Source organism: Macrobrachium rosenbergii, chromosome 50 (genome assembly GCF_040412425.1).
Source record: "Macrobrachium rosenbergii isolate ZJJX-2024 chromosome 50, ASM4041242v1, whole genome shotgun sequence".
NCBI classification, from domain to species: domain Eukaryota; kingdom Metazoa; phylum Arthropoda; class Malacostraca; order Decapoda; family Palaemonidae; genus Macrobrachium; species Macrobrachium rosenbergii.
The window spans coordinates 32,699,210-32,712,877 of NC_089790.1; the positions used below are offsets into that span (position 1 = coordinate 32,699,210).

At 36.2% G+C, this 13,668-nt stretch overlaps 1 protein-coding gene and 1 long non-coding RNA gene across 2 annotated transcripts in view; both read right to left on the reverse strand.

Annotated features, from left to right (window-relative positions):
* Positions 1-4,410, reverse strand: part of LOC136832820 (uncharacterized) — a 56,922-nt gene extending 52,512 nt beyond the window's left edge. The window contains exon 1 of the long non-coding RNA XR_010851327.1: positions 1,017-4,410. This is a non-coding gene — a long non-coding RNA (uncharacterized lncRNA). The remainder of the gene's footprint in view (positions 1-1,016) is intronic.
* A 449-nt stretch (positions 4,411-4,859) lies between these two features.
* LOC136832821 (serine/arginine repetitive matrix protein 2-like) overlaps positions 4,860-13,668 on the reverse strand; it is a 129,093-nt gene continuing 120,284 nt past the window's right edge. The window contains 4 exon segments of the mRNA XM_067094440.1: positions 4,860-7,142; positions 7,145-9,182; positions 9,399-9,608; positions 11,996-12,163. Of these exon segments, the coding sequence (XP_066950541.1) occupies positions 6,208-7,142; positions 7,145-9,182; positions 9,399-9,608; positions 11,996-12,163 (3,351 nt within the window). The 3' untranslated portion in view covers positions 4,860-6,207.

The window sequence follows — 13,668 nt, forward strand, 5'->3', positions numbered from 1 at the left end:
GTCCCCACTTTCCAAAGCCTATAATCTAATCACGCTGGTAGACGTAAGCAAAGTTAAAGCTTCACGTGAACCGCTACACCAGAAATACTGAAATAAAAAAAAAATATACAATGACCACGTAATTTGTCAATGATGACTAATCAATGAACAAAGAGACTTGGTCACAATCCCAACTACGAAGCTCCAATAAAGTAATTTACTCAGAAATCCGAATGACAGTAATATTTATGCTGGTTGAATACAGGGTAATCAAGGCGCTTAGAAATGTCTAAAACTTGCCCTTTTCCGGATATAGCCTACCCAAAACAGTCACAACAATTTATCAACGCAAAAATGCACATAATTGACAGAGAGAGAGAGAGAGAGAGAGAGAGAGAGAGAGAGAGAGAGAGAGAGAGAGAGAGAGAGAGAGAGAGAGAGAGAGAATTTATTACAGGCAATTAATCGTCAGTGAGTCAATTTCGTTCAAATTAATCTTCTCAGTCCCGTAAGGAACGCAGTTTCTGCCGTTAGCACGGTTATTTCGTTTTGGAGATCCATGCTTGGCTAGTAGCCTACTGTTATACCAATAACTTTCTTTTGAGTAATTTGGCCTACGCTTTGTAATAAAGAAACAAACGAATAACGGATATACCGTCCGGATACACAAAATGCCACCTGAATGATAAGGACTGTAATAACCTTTCTTTTGTCAAAGGTGAACTTTGGTTGTCATAGTGTTCGTTTTGGGTTATAAAGAAACAAACGAATAACGGATAATTGTTCACGTCACGATGAAACAAAATGATTAACTGAACAAAATGATTTCCTTCCAGAAGTCTTAGATTAAAATAAATTACAACTCTCAGGCTATCCCAAGGCATGTCACTAAAGAAACGATGATATGGGGATTCTGCGTTAATCACCTTCGAAAAACAAGGTTGCTCTCATAAAACCCAACAGTTTGCACCAACACAAACCAGTGAAAACTGCATATCCCGTTCAGGCTAAGAATTTGAAATAACATAATTCCTTACCTTAAATTGGTTCGGCTTTAACGTCTTTTTCTGGTCTGGAAAACAATGCACCGTCTAGCCTGGATTTCAACCTTCCACTCGCCACTGTTTCCTGTAACTGAAATATCAGCAGACGCACTCAGTTTTGTGATTATCATCGCAAACTGCAAAGCGTGCTGATATAGAAAACACTGCGCTACAAGAGAGATTAAAGCAAATTTTACGTTAATCCACTGCTCCTTAGGAAAACAAAGTAAATACTGTCACTGTGTAAATAAACTCCCTTCGTCATCTCGTCCCACAACAGAAACAAACGAAACTGGTCATGCGTGCAGTGCTGGTTAAAAAGTATCAAGATACGCCAATATATAACGTATTATCTATCTCTTTTGCCCAAAGAGCATTTTTTTTTGTTTTTTGTATTACATGCGGACACTAGCACAAGCGGCTCACGTCAAGAAATTATTTGAAAAGAGGAAAATTTTTTGATAACTCGGTCTTTATAAACACCAAAGTTTACCCGAGAGGTGAGTGAAGATTGTTGTCAGATCTTGCAGTTTAGCTATTTTAACGTTGATGCATAAAATGAATATACTGTACGTGCCAATAAAATGGCTGTTTCTAAAAATTCCAGTCTCTCTTGGTGATATTAGTTCTGTTAATAAAACTGTAATTATTGTTTTTTATCAGATTGTACAGTATTTGCCTGTAGAGTTCTTTCATTAATAATATAATGACCATTGTTCTTTACTGAAATCCACAGGGGAGACATCTGTAAGTGGGGAATTTTCTTAAAAAAAGAAAAATATGGTATTCCACTTCTTTCTGTAATTGCCCATGGTCTCAACATGAAACAGTGTAACGTGGAAGTTTGTTATATCATATCATATCATATCATATCATATAAAAGGAAATAATTCAGTTAGCGGAGATAGGCAGCTTCCACAAGGACCTTTTCATCATTTAATATTCTTATCAAGAATTTGTTAAATAGGCGTCAGCAGTATCTACCGAAAATCTTGTAGTTACTGAAAGAATGACAACCAGAAATGTATCTACACCTTTCATTAATTCGAGAATAAGGGTAACCAAATTATGTAATTTTTGGGGGGGAGGTGGGGTAAAAAATCAACTTTTGTAACAATGAATTTTTTTTTTTATTTTTTATTAGTGTAGGCTAACGATGAATTGAATGAAACGATGAAAGTTTGCTAGCACATGGCTGGTTACTGAAGTAACCAATACTGCAAATCTACATGTTAGAAGGCCCCGTACATTGATTTTTTTTTTTTTTATCTTTTATTGGTGTAACGATGAACTGAATGAAACGATGAAAGTTTGCTAGCACATGGCTGGTTGCTGAAGTAACCAATACTGCAAGTCTGCATGTTAGAAGCCCCCGTACGGGTCCAGTTAAACAGTCTCACAAACTCAGTCCATTTCCATTTTCACGCAGCCTGAACAAGAAGGAATAATCACTGGCTGTTTAGAAGAGCCTGGCATGAAACCAACTCAATCAGCAACAACTACTTTAAGTCTCAGTTCATGTGCAGCTGTCGTCTTGTAAGGAAATATGATCGGGTCCCATTATGTTTCTGGTTGATTACATGCATCAGCTATTACATTTTAACAGATGATTACTTATTTTCTGTAAATTTGCTCGGCCAATACAATTGTTGTAAAACACACAAGGCTTGCCCCATTTACATTTTCCCTTCCATATATTCTTATCTCTACTCTCATTCATATTAAGCTTTTCTTTATGACTATCTCACCTTTACAGCGGCTGTTTATTTTCCTTATCTATTTTGACAAACACACGTGACCACCAGACGCCACATATTTTTAGGGAGGTCAAATCTCTGATCTGATCATTTTAGTTCATCTTACAAAACTAATTTCCACAAATAGGGGTCTTCACCTGTAATCCCAGCTCTTTATTCTCGCTGGATGAGGGAGCAGATATTACACGTCCCTGTAATGTTTACTGATATCTAATTTCCTGGATGGTATTATTTCGCCACAGCAACTTTGTGCTTTATCGCCTGGCAACATGATTTCATTAGAAACTCACACGTACGTCAGTATAAGACAACCCAAGACCATCAATGTACTGAAACGTGACAATGTGCGTTTTGTGCATGTGTGCCTGTATCGATACAGCATTAGGCCAACCCATTCTTTTTTTCAATGGAAGCTGTAACAATAAGTCTCCTCGAAAGGTATGAAAGTAAGCTATTACTTTTGTTTTTAAAAATGTATAGAGTTTACCTCATTGTATATTGAATATTTCATTCTATTTCGAGAAGTCTGTCAGCCAAATATATGCGGTGTACAGTACAATGCCTCAAAGGTCCTGGACTACTATGTTAGTAGCCATGGACTTTTTACATAACCACAAGAGGAACTAACCTGCAAACCCAACTTAATAATCTATCGGAAGTCTTCCGACAGCAGTTTGCATTTCTGTCGTGTGTCAGGTAGACTGATAGGTAGCTGAACGTGTGATGGGAGCTTTAGAAGTACTAATTCCTGTTTCTACTGTTACTCTTACTTCCCATTTCTTAGCCACTTGACCTAGATCGAGCTTGTTTTGTCTTTCTCCATTTTTTACCTTTATTATCGTTACTATTGGTTTTCTGTCGCTTCTCCACATCTTCATTGATGGTATCGGGACATAAGTCAGCACCTGAAAAAAAATTATTTTCAAATGGGTACTCCATACCATTGTTTTGAATTACGATTTAAACTCAGAACAATTCATTATAAAGTTTTTTATTTCAGGTTACATTACAAACGTTTAACGTTGCTTTATAAAACAAGCAGACATATTCATACCATATATTACCTATATATATATATATATATATATATATATATATATATATATATATATATATATATATATATATATATACATATATATATATATAAAAATAGAAAAAAGAATATTGTCCATGTTTCAAAAGGAGTTTTACATGCTGAATCAAAGAGGAAAAAACTGACGGCAGAATGAAGTACTATTTCTATCATTTCCAAATGTTATAAGATTGCTTTATTGCCTCAGCAGTATTATCATGTCCGGGTAAGTATATTACATATCAATAATGACAGTGATAAATAAAGATTACACTAGGACTAAACTATTTCAGTTAATGTAAACAGTATTCGCTCATTTAAAACAGAGCTAAGCATCACCTGACCTACAAGAGTGACGTTTCTAGAGGCAAAAAAAAAAAAATGATTTACAAAACATTTATGGAATGAGACTATCTACGGCTAAGGGTGTTACATAAAAACTAAAGAGCTTTAGAGACTAGAAGTGAGTGTATATATAAGAATAATATATATATATATATATATATATATATATATATATATATATATATATATATATATATATATATATATATATATATATATATATATATATATATATATATATATATATATATATATATATATATATATATATCAGGCTATATGAAGAGAACCTGATGCGGATATATTTGATCCTATATGCAGTAAGCTAAGTGGCTTCTGTGGTTAAGATTTTGTTAGATATACCTATAATACTAACCAAAAGTAGTCAGGTAAATTTTCTTTGTTAAAGCATTTAAAGGGTCAAAGCAATGAGAGAATATGCAAAATCAGTTGCTGAGGTCATGATTTTTCTTTCTAAATCTGATTATTTCCAACACTTCAACTGCTGAGGTTCATTTATCCTTCTCTGGAAGCTCCAGAGAAAAGCTGAAAAGGACTAGAGGTGACTGACAAAATAAATTACAATTTTAAATCAATTTGATTCACGCAAGACACTTCCAGTCAGGAAAACTCCTTTTAATTCACCTGTTTTTAAACGTCCTTTAGGACACGACCGAATCATCTTAAGACTTAAGTTATGAATCTATGCATTACAAGCGCATGACGCATCACATATGGCATGAATGTGGGCTGTAATAACAGTGGAACTGCTCCTCAAAGCCACTTGGTTATTTCATCTCTTCTGTAAATGGACGGAATAAGTGCAAACCTCAGTGCTTGCCATGCTCATCATTTTGCAAGAATCTGCAAAGAGGTAAATGCAGGCTTATCAATAATAGCAACTCTATCTTTCTTAACTATTACGTTAATTACAAAATATATTACAGTATATTAATAATAAAGCTAAACACGACTTATAGCTATACCATGTGATTATTCCTATAATGTACAACCAAAAATTGACAATTGGTTATAATCAAGTACAGCGTAAATAAATTTGTGACGGTGAAATGGGCTCACTTCATTCGACGAAGCATCAGAGTATCATTAAACCAATTCTAGAGACTTTCTATTTACATCACTGCTTCACGCTATCAACAACTCGTTACTATGTAAGTGAAACCACTTATCTGCCCTATTACAACTGCAGTTACAACAGATCATTTTGTGCTATTCAAAGCAAGCATGTTACAATAATTTCCATCAGAAGTTCACACCGTTCATCTACCGACTATTGTGCACCAAATCTATCATAATAACTTACACACTTTTTCCAAAATGTATTCCAACTGAAACAGGTGTCTTTTATGATAATCAGCGCATTTCTTAGAGATTTGACATTTACATGGCAGATACCATCACATCTTTCAATAAAACTTATATATGGCACATGTCACTCCACGGCACAAACACTTTGTAACTGGTTTAGTAATGCAACGTCCAGTCGTGAAGACTCTGCCACTAAATAAAAGCATTATCACATACGACATATACATGAAGAGTGCAAATCAACCCGAACTCACCGGACATGAAATCAGGAGAACTGCACTAGCCTCTGTCAGGGCAAAGTAAGCAATGAAACCACAATCAGTTAACTCATTTTCTTACAAAGTAGATGATAGGAAGAGATAGCGAGAGGCTTTTGGTCATCAATAAATAGTATGTAAAAATTGTATATTCATGTACAGTTTTATAAGGGAATTCAGTAACAACCCTCAAAAATCGTCCCCACTGCTATTATCCGATATGGAATTAGATTACATTGAATTCATCATACAGAACTGTTTTAAAAATCAGCTCAAACCACGTGAGACGGAGAAGATATTCTTTAAACTTTGACTATACATATATAACATCAGAAAACATGAATTCTTATAATAATCTATTGGTACAACTGACTGATAGACAATTTTATATTACATGAATGAAAAGTCTAACGGTTCTTAAATTAACGACTGTTCCAGTCTTTAATGGGAATAAGGACAGCACCATCTCTGGCAAGGTTTTGCGTGACATTGCCACCAGTCTTCCCCCTAATGGGAACATCATCATCCTGATCTTTCCATCTGTATGAAGAAGAATCGTTGGAATCCGAGCCTCGACGATTCCAGCGAGATGGAGGAGTGGAATCGACCTGACTGCGGAAGGAGGGAGAGTAGAGCAGAGAGCTGCCAGAAGTTTTTAAATTAAATTTTGGTCTGTTAAGAGAATTTGTTCCATTGTTGTTAAGGGCAGCATTACGATGGTACTGTGAGCTTAGGCTGTTACGCTGATTAGTTGAGGATGTAATGCTGTCTCGATGATTGTTGTTTTCCAAGTAGCTACTGGTAATACTTTCACGTTGTCTCCCAAGGCTACTAAAACGGTTGTTCTCCTGAGAAAGGGAAGGTGTACGCTTCAGAGACCCATTTTCTCCACGACCAAAGGTGAAAATTCTAGGAGCATTAGAAGGAGGTGAAACTGGAGAGGTTACAGGTGATTCTGGAGGTCTGATCAATTGAGGAGGAGACTCTGGAGGGTTTGGAGAATTTCTGTGTCTGTCACCATTATTGTTTGACTCTCTATCACCCTCCTCACCATGGATAAAGTGGAAAAGTTCTGGAGCTGTAGTTAGAAGACCTTTCATAAATCTATTACGTTTTTCATCATCTTTGTTTTCTATATCTCCATTAGCCATTGATGTGTTGTTGACTGTACTTCTAATGACTGTGCTGTTGTTCCTAGAGACACTGTTTCTTGAGGAGTATGAAGACTGATTTCGTTCTGGTGGTGGTGGTGACTCATCACGTTTGTAGCCATTGTATTCCTCTTCAGTTCGTCTAGTTGAATTAGTACGAGCAATTGTAGCAATGAGATTAGGACTTCTTAGATTTAGATATGGGAAGACCTATACACTGAAGATGTTCTCTGCTGGCTAGAAAGATTGGAAGACAGTCCTGTTCCACTGGTGGGGGTTGTTGTTGTTGTTGTTGTTGTTCCCATAGTAGAAAGTGCAGCTGGTTTGACATTAAGACTCTGACTTCTAGCAACGGACTTGATACCTTTTGATGGAGTCTGCAGTTCTTCGGGTTCTTGGTAATTAGTGCTCTTAGGACAAGACATCCCGGCTAAGGAAACATTGACCATTGAACCACCGTGTGATCGTCGCATGTGTGATGAAGAACCTGATCCCATTCGGTGTCGCCCAGATGTACTTTCATTGCCAAAGATATATGTTTTGCTAGGTGATGTTGTCCCATTTACAAGTTTCTTTGGGAGAGTTTTAGTTTCAGTTTCTCTGGCAACGCTGTAGTTTCTTGGCTGACGACGTGGGTCTACGGTGTTTGTCCATGAAGCCCGAGGAGTATTATCTGGACCACTGCTAAGCTCATCCATACTACGATAATGCCATGATTTGTTCTTTAAGCTTGACTTGTGGCTTGTTTGGCTATTACTTGATGGGGCTGCCATAATAACAGGGGTGATGGTCTTTGTGGTCTTAAATCTTCTCTCAATTTTAGGAGAAGTTCTATTGTCCTGGGTTATTCTGGAATATGACTGAGTAGTAGTAGATGTTGAGATAAGGGGATTTTTTGACACTCTATTGGAAGATGATGTGGTTGAAGATGAGTCTTCCCCAAAATAATAAGTTTTGGGTTTATTTTTTCGCTTAGTTCGAGGTGGTGGGACAGGTGATGGTCCGGTCTGAGTTGCAGAATCCCTGGCAACTGTCTGAGTAGATGATTCACTCCTCTTACTCCTTGATGATCTTGTAGGTGCTGTATTGTAATGAGCGTTTTCATTATGAGAAGAATAAAAGCTGCGTTGGCGTGGAGGAGGAGATGGTGTTCGTTCCCTTAGAGGTTCGGGAGATGGATCTCTGCGTGGTGGAGGCCATAGTCTTGAAGATCTGTGACCTATAACATCCAACTGTTCTTCGCTCTTATACTCCTTCATCCTTGATTCCAGAGGACGAGATAATGGTGCTCTGGACACATTATTCATCCAAGATTTTGTTTGAACATTAAATGACTGAGAGCGACCAACATTGCTGTTCTGTGGTGGTGGTGTTGATGGCAATGGTGGAGGAGGACTATCAGGTGGAGAATGTGAGGTAGGGCGAGAACTTTTTGGGAAGATCCTTGATGTCACACCACATGGGCTTCCTGACCTGAATCGGCTATTAAAAACAGGATCATCCCGTTGATAACTACCGCCGCCTGTTGGAGACATTGGTGGTGAAGTGAAAGTACCTCCAGATGACTTTGAAATTCCGTGGACCCTTTCTGAAAGGCTAGTGTATCTGGACCCATTGGTTGCAGGAGGGCTGATAGGTGGTGTGTTTTGGTCACTTTCATCTAAAATTCGCCCTGTACTTCGTAATCTTGCTCTTGCAGCAGCAATCATTGAATCTGTTATCTCATCTCCTGGTGGAACTGGCTGATGTGATGAAATGGGTGCTGAAGGTGTCCATGACCCTGCTGGTTTTGGTGGGGGTGGTGGAGGTGGTGCCTTAGGTTCATCTGATGGGCTGGGTGCAAGAGGAGCATTGCTCCATCGACGCATCCCTGATGGAGCGGCATCTGGCTGATCTTCTGGTGTTGCTGGTCGAGGACTCATTGTGATTGTAATAATATTGCCACCTACGGTATGAACCCCACTTTCTTCCTCTGGATCGTGATGAGAGCTTCCTGACCGACCAGATTCACTTCCAAAGTGATTTTCAAGCCAACGATTGGTTTCTGATTTACGAGTCTCTTCTTCTTCGTGATAATCTAATGGTCGACGAGTTAGTGCATCTGTTCGCTCCGGAGTTTCTCTAGGCTTTGGTTTCAGGGCTCCTAATCGTCGAGCTCTGCGAAGTCGTTCACTCAGGGAGTCTAGCTCCTCTCCCTCCCTATCCTCATGAAAATCTTCACTCACAACATGCATTCCTTCACCGAGCTGAAAATAAGCAATGGAATGTGAAATCACATGAATGCTGCTGAAGTTTAAGGAAGGAAGAAAGTCCTATAGAAAAAAGAATAAACTGAAGCAGCTTTAATATTCTATAACGAGAAAGTATAAATTTAATAATTAAACTGTATTTGTATATATATTGGTTATTTCTCACCTAATAATTTTATGACAGTCCTTTTTATTTAAAACTTTATAGCTTACTTTGACTCCTTGAGCTAGAGTACCACCACGAGGGACAGCGTAGTACTCTACTATATCTTCGTCTTTAGTATGTACTATATTATGCTGAGTTTCATTCACTTTTTCATGAACAGATCCGTCACTAAGGGATGAGCCTGAATCTGGGAGTGATTCGTTTTCGTATTCTTCGTGTTGTGTTGTTCTTTCAGTCTCTGTCACTACATGGCCATCCTGTAGGAAGGAATAATTGATAATGAAAACAAATCAACACAGATATGGCATATACTCTATTTTCATAAGTGGAAATTATACAGTACCACAATCAAAACGGGACATTATACACAAGTTACGGCATGGATACAAAAAGAATGATCTAATGACTGACTGTCAGCGTTACACATTCTACTGGCAGTTGTGTTGGAAAGAATTAAGGAAAGGAATAAGTTAGGCCGCACATTTTGATTTTAATATCCAAGGTAATCTTTAGCAACAAAGGTAAGAACTCTGGAACTATCCTCTGAATAAACTGCATCTAGCAGAAACGTGCAAAAATATTAGATTTAAATATAAAGCAGTGCTCAGAAATTTCCATGTGCCTCGGAAAAAGGAAAATGACAATAGGTTCACCACGACATTTTAAAAGGTGATACTGCTAGATTTACCAAGTAGTCACTCACAAACAGTTCTATCAGCCTCAGTTGCCATTATCCAGAACTATTAAACGCTTGACTTGGATTTTTCGAAACTCAGTAAGAATTCTGTATATGTATGACAAAGACATATTTCAAATTGTGTTGATTCAAAATGGAAGACTTACATAAAGTAATGGTAATCCACGTATGTGTGGGAAGTTAAAAAATCAGAGTGGTCAATGATGAAATATGAGCTAGCGAGAGAAAAGAACCAATATGGACGTAATAAATGAGAGAGAAAAGAAAATCAGGTAAACCACATAATACATGCTATAGATCAAATAGAGACCAAAACTCGAGGGGCTGAAAGTTAGAATGAGCTATGAAATAAAGAATGCTTACTGCATTAAAGTCAATATGATAAAAGATATAAATGAGATTTTCACCTCCTGCAGGAGTGATTGAATTACAGATGATTCCTAAACAAAATATGTACATAAGAAACACAAAAGTGCATGAGAACAAGTTTATTAAAATACATCTTTAGAAACTAATTAAAACGCGACATATGCAATATATGCTTTTCATATACTTAATTATTCAAGTAATTAATATGCCCTGTGCATGGAGGTATCCAAAATCGCCATGTTAATCAGACGAAGAATATTAAGTGACTAAAATAAGTGGTCTTATCATAGATAACTACATGGGGATCACATCAAAAGAATATAAAGATTTGCAAAACTATTTTAAAAAAGAGGCAAGACAACTACAAGTAGGAAAATATTCTTAGCAAAGAATGCAGGTTGCAGAATGACCCCTTGAAGCACCACGGAAAGCACTGTTAACCTCTGGACGATATTTCGTGAGCGCTAAGAATACTCATTCTCTAGCCTGCATAGGTCAAGTGCAAAAATGCTTAAACAGTCTTACTGAAACAGATTTCAAGAATTCATCAAAAGAATGAACACGTGTTATAGAAATCATAGTTTATATTCAAAGCAAATAAAGCATAAAAATCTGTAAACTGCAATCACTAAGGTAAACACTAGCAGAGACAAAGAACAAGAACATTATTAACCTTTGAAGTAAAATACTGAAAATATCATAAGTCATTTCGTTAGAGTAAAGAACTTCTGCAGAGTTATTGATAATTTACATCTACCTTAAATTAAAAACATTGAAGAGCTTGCATACCCTGTTGTAAGTTCAGGGAGAACAAGCCATTTTCTTTGTTTTGTAATAAAATAGCATAAAAAAGTGGAGATTGCAAGGTTTCATGGCAAGCAGCTTAACAACCTCAAGACGAGAATTAAAGGATGCCTGACAGCTGAAGACTAGTGCATTTTGACTTCAATGCTAAAATTTAGGAATCTTCCTAGTGTACCACTGCTAACTTGAATGAAAAAGCCACTTTTTGTGCATTAGTTGGAAAGACACAACATGGTGTGAGGAAAATTTTTATTAATTATCCTGGTTTCCAGAAGGCGATTAAGATGATGGGAAACAAGATAGGGGTTGGGGAAAGGCCTGATGCTTAACCTCACATCAGGTATGGAATTAGTATTACAAGGAACAGAATTATACATCTTCCTGAAAATGATGACTGTTTCTAATTGTATTTTATCATCAGTACATTTTTAATATGGATACTCTACAATTTCATCCGAACGAAACAAGAGCAAAACCTTTACGGATTCAAGGTAAATGTGGAAAGGAAATACAATTGTAAGCAGCTTTAAATAACAGGTTAATGAAGAGACCGTAATTATATGATGGGGCTACCTCAAAAGAGTCACAGAAGAAGGAAAATCCACAGGACAGAGACTGCAAATACCTTTGGCCGTCTAGACAACCCATATTTGCGCTTATAAGCACACGAGACAAAGTGCAGCCTCTGTTTTTAGACTGAATTAAGACAACATACAATGAATTCCCGGAAGAGTCTGCAGGGCCACCAACCACGTGTGAGCAATTATTCCTTACTTGTATTCGACTGGTCTCATGTACGTCCTCTGTGTCGACAGTCCCCCACTTTCGAGCAGATTCGTGTACTAAACGACGTTCGGGCTTGGCCACTTCCCAGCCTCTTCCTTCCCTACCCTCTGTCAGGGCACGCAGGTCAGTGCGACCTTCAACGTGGTCCTCTACCTCCTGCAGGAACAAAACAGACAAACAAATAAATTTAATTTGAGAAGAATTCTAAGGAATAATAAAGATGATAATGCTGAATACCTTCCTCTTTCAAATAACCTGTCATGAGATAATATTTTCTCGATTAGAATTTTATAATTTGATTTATCGTGCATAATCCCATAGAGACAGAACATGCGGCTCAAAAAATCTTAACGTGCATTACTAGCCTGACTTTAAAGTAAACTATGTACAACGAGAGTAAAACTACTTGAAAAACACATATATGTGTGTATATACACACATATATGTGTATACACACACACACACACACACATATATATATATATATATATATATATATATATATATATATATATATATATATATATATATATATATATATATATATATATATATATATATTGTAAACACTCATCCTTTTCACTGTACTTATAATTTATGTTATATGTAAAAAACTTTTTGTTATTTTTCATTCCGAGCCTGTTTTTTAATGTCTGTTTCTTTTATTACGTAGCTCTGAAAATGGGACTAAACGTCTTGAAACGTCAGCAGCTGAATAAAATACCTAGAAAGGAATAAAGAAGTGTCTTTCTTGTCACATCAAGTTGCTATTTATATATATATATATATATATATATATATATATATATATATATATATATATATATATATATATATATATATATATATATATATATATATATATATATATATATATATATATATATATATATATATATATATATATATATATATATATATATATATATACATATATATATACATACATACATACATATATATATATATATATATATATATATTATATATATATATATATATATATATATATATATATATATATATATATATATATATATATATATATATATATATATATATTCCAGTTGCTTTCACTAGTAAGCAGTACTAGTGAAAAAATACAATGAATGTTAGCAAAATAAAAGCTGCGATAACATCAATTTTAAACAACAATTAATGGGAAATGCTAAAAAACGGCATTTTTTAAAATCAGATGCGAAGTAGAATCATAACAACGAGAAGACGTGGGCATCATACCCTCGTCTTCTCTTCGGAAATACAAATATGGAGTCCAGTGCATTTTTGGGAGATAAGGAAAGAGGCAAACATCGATCACATACTCTACATTTCTCTCTCTCTCTCTCTCTCTCTCTCTCTCTCTCTCTCTCTCTCTCTCTCTCTCTCTCTCTCTCTCTCTCTCTCTCTCTCTCTCTCTCTCTCTCTCTCTCTCTCTCTCTCTCTCTCTCTCAGGAAGTGTTTCTTTCTCAATACCGACAAGTAGGCCATTGTCAGAGGTAATACGAACCTGTTACTGAACGTTTTTTACTGGAGTTCTCAACAAGTTTGTCAACCACAAACGTTTCCGCTGACCTTTGCCCCGAATGAGGAAATGAATCGAAAAACATTTTCAGATATCTCTCGGGCAGAAAGATGTTTCCAAACATGAGCAATAAAATAAT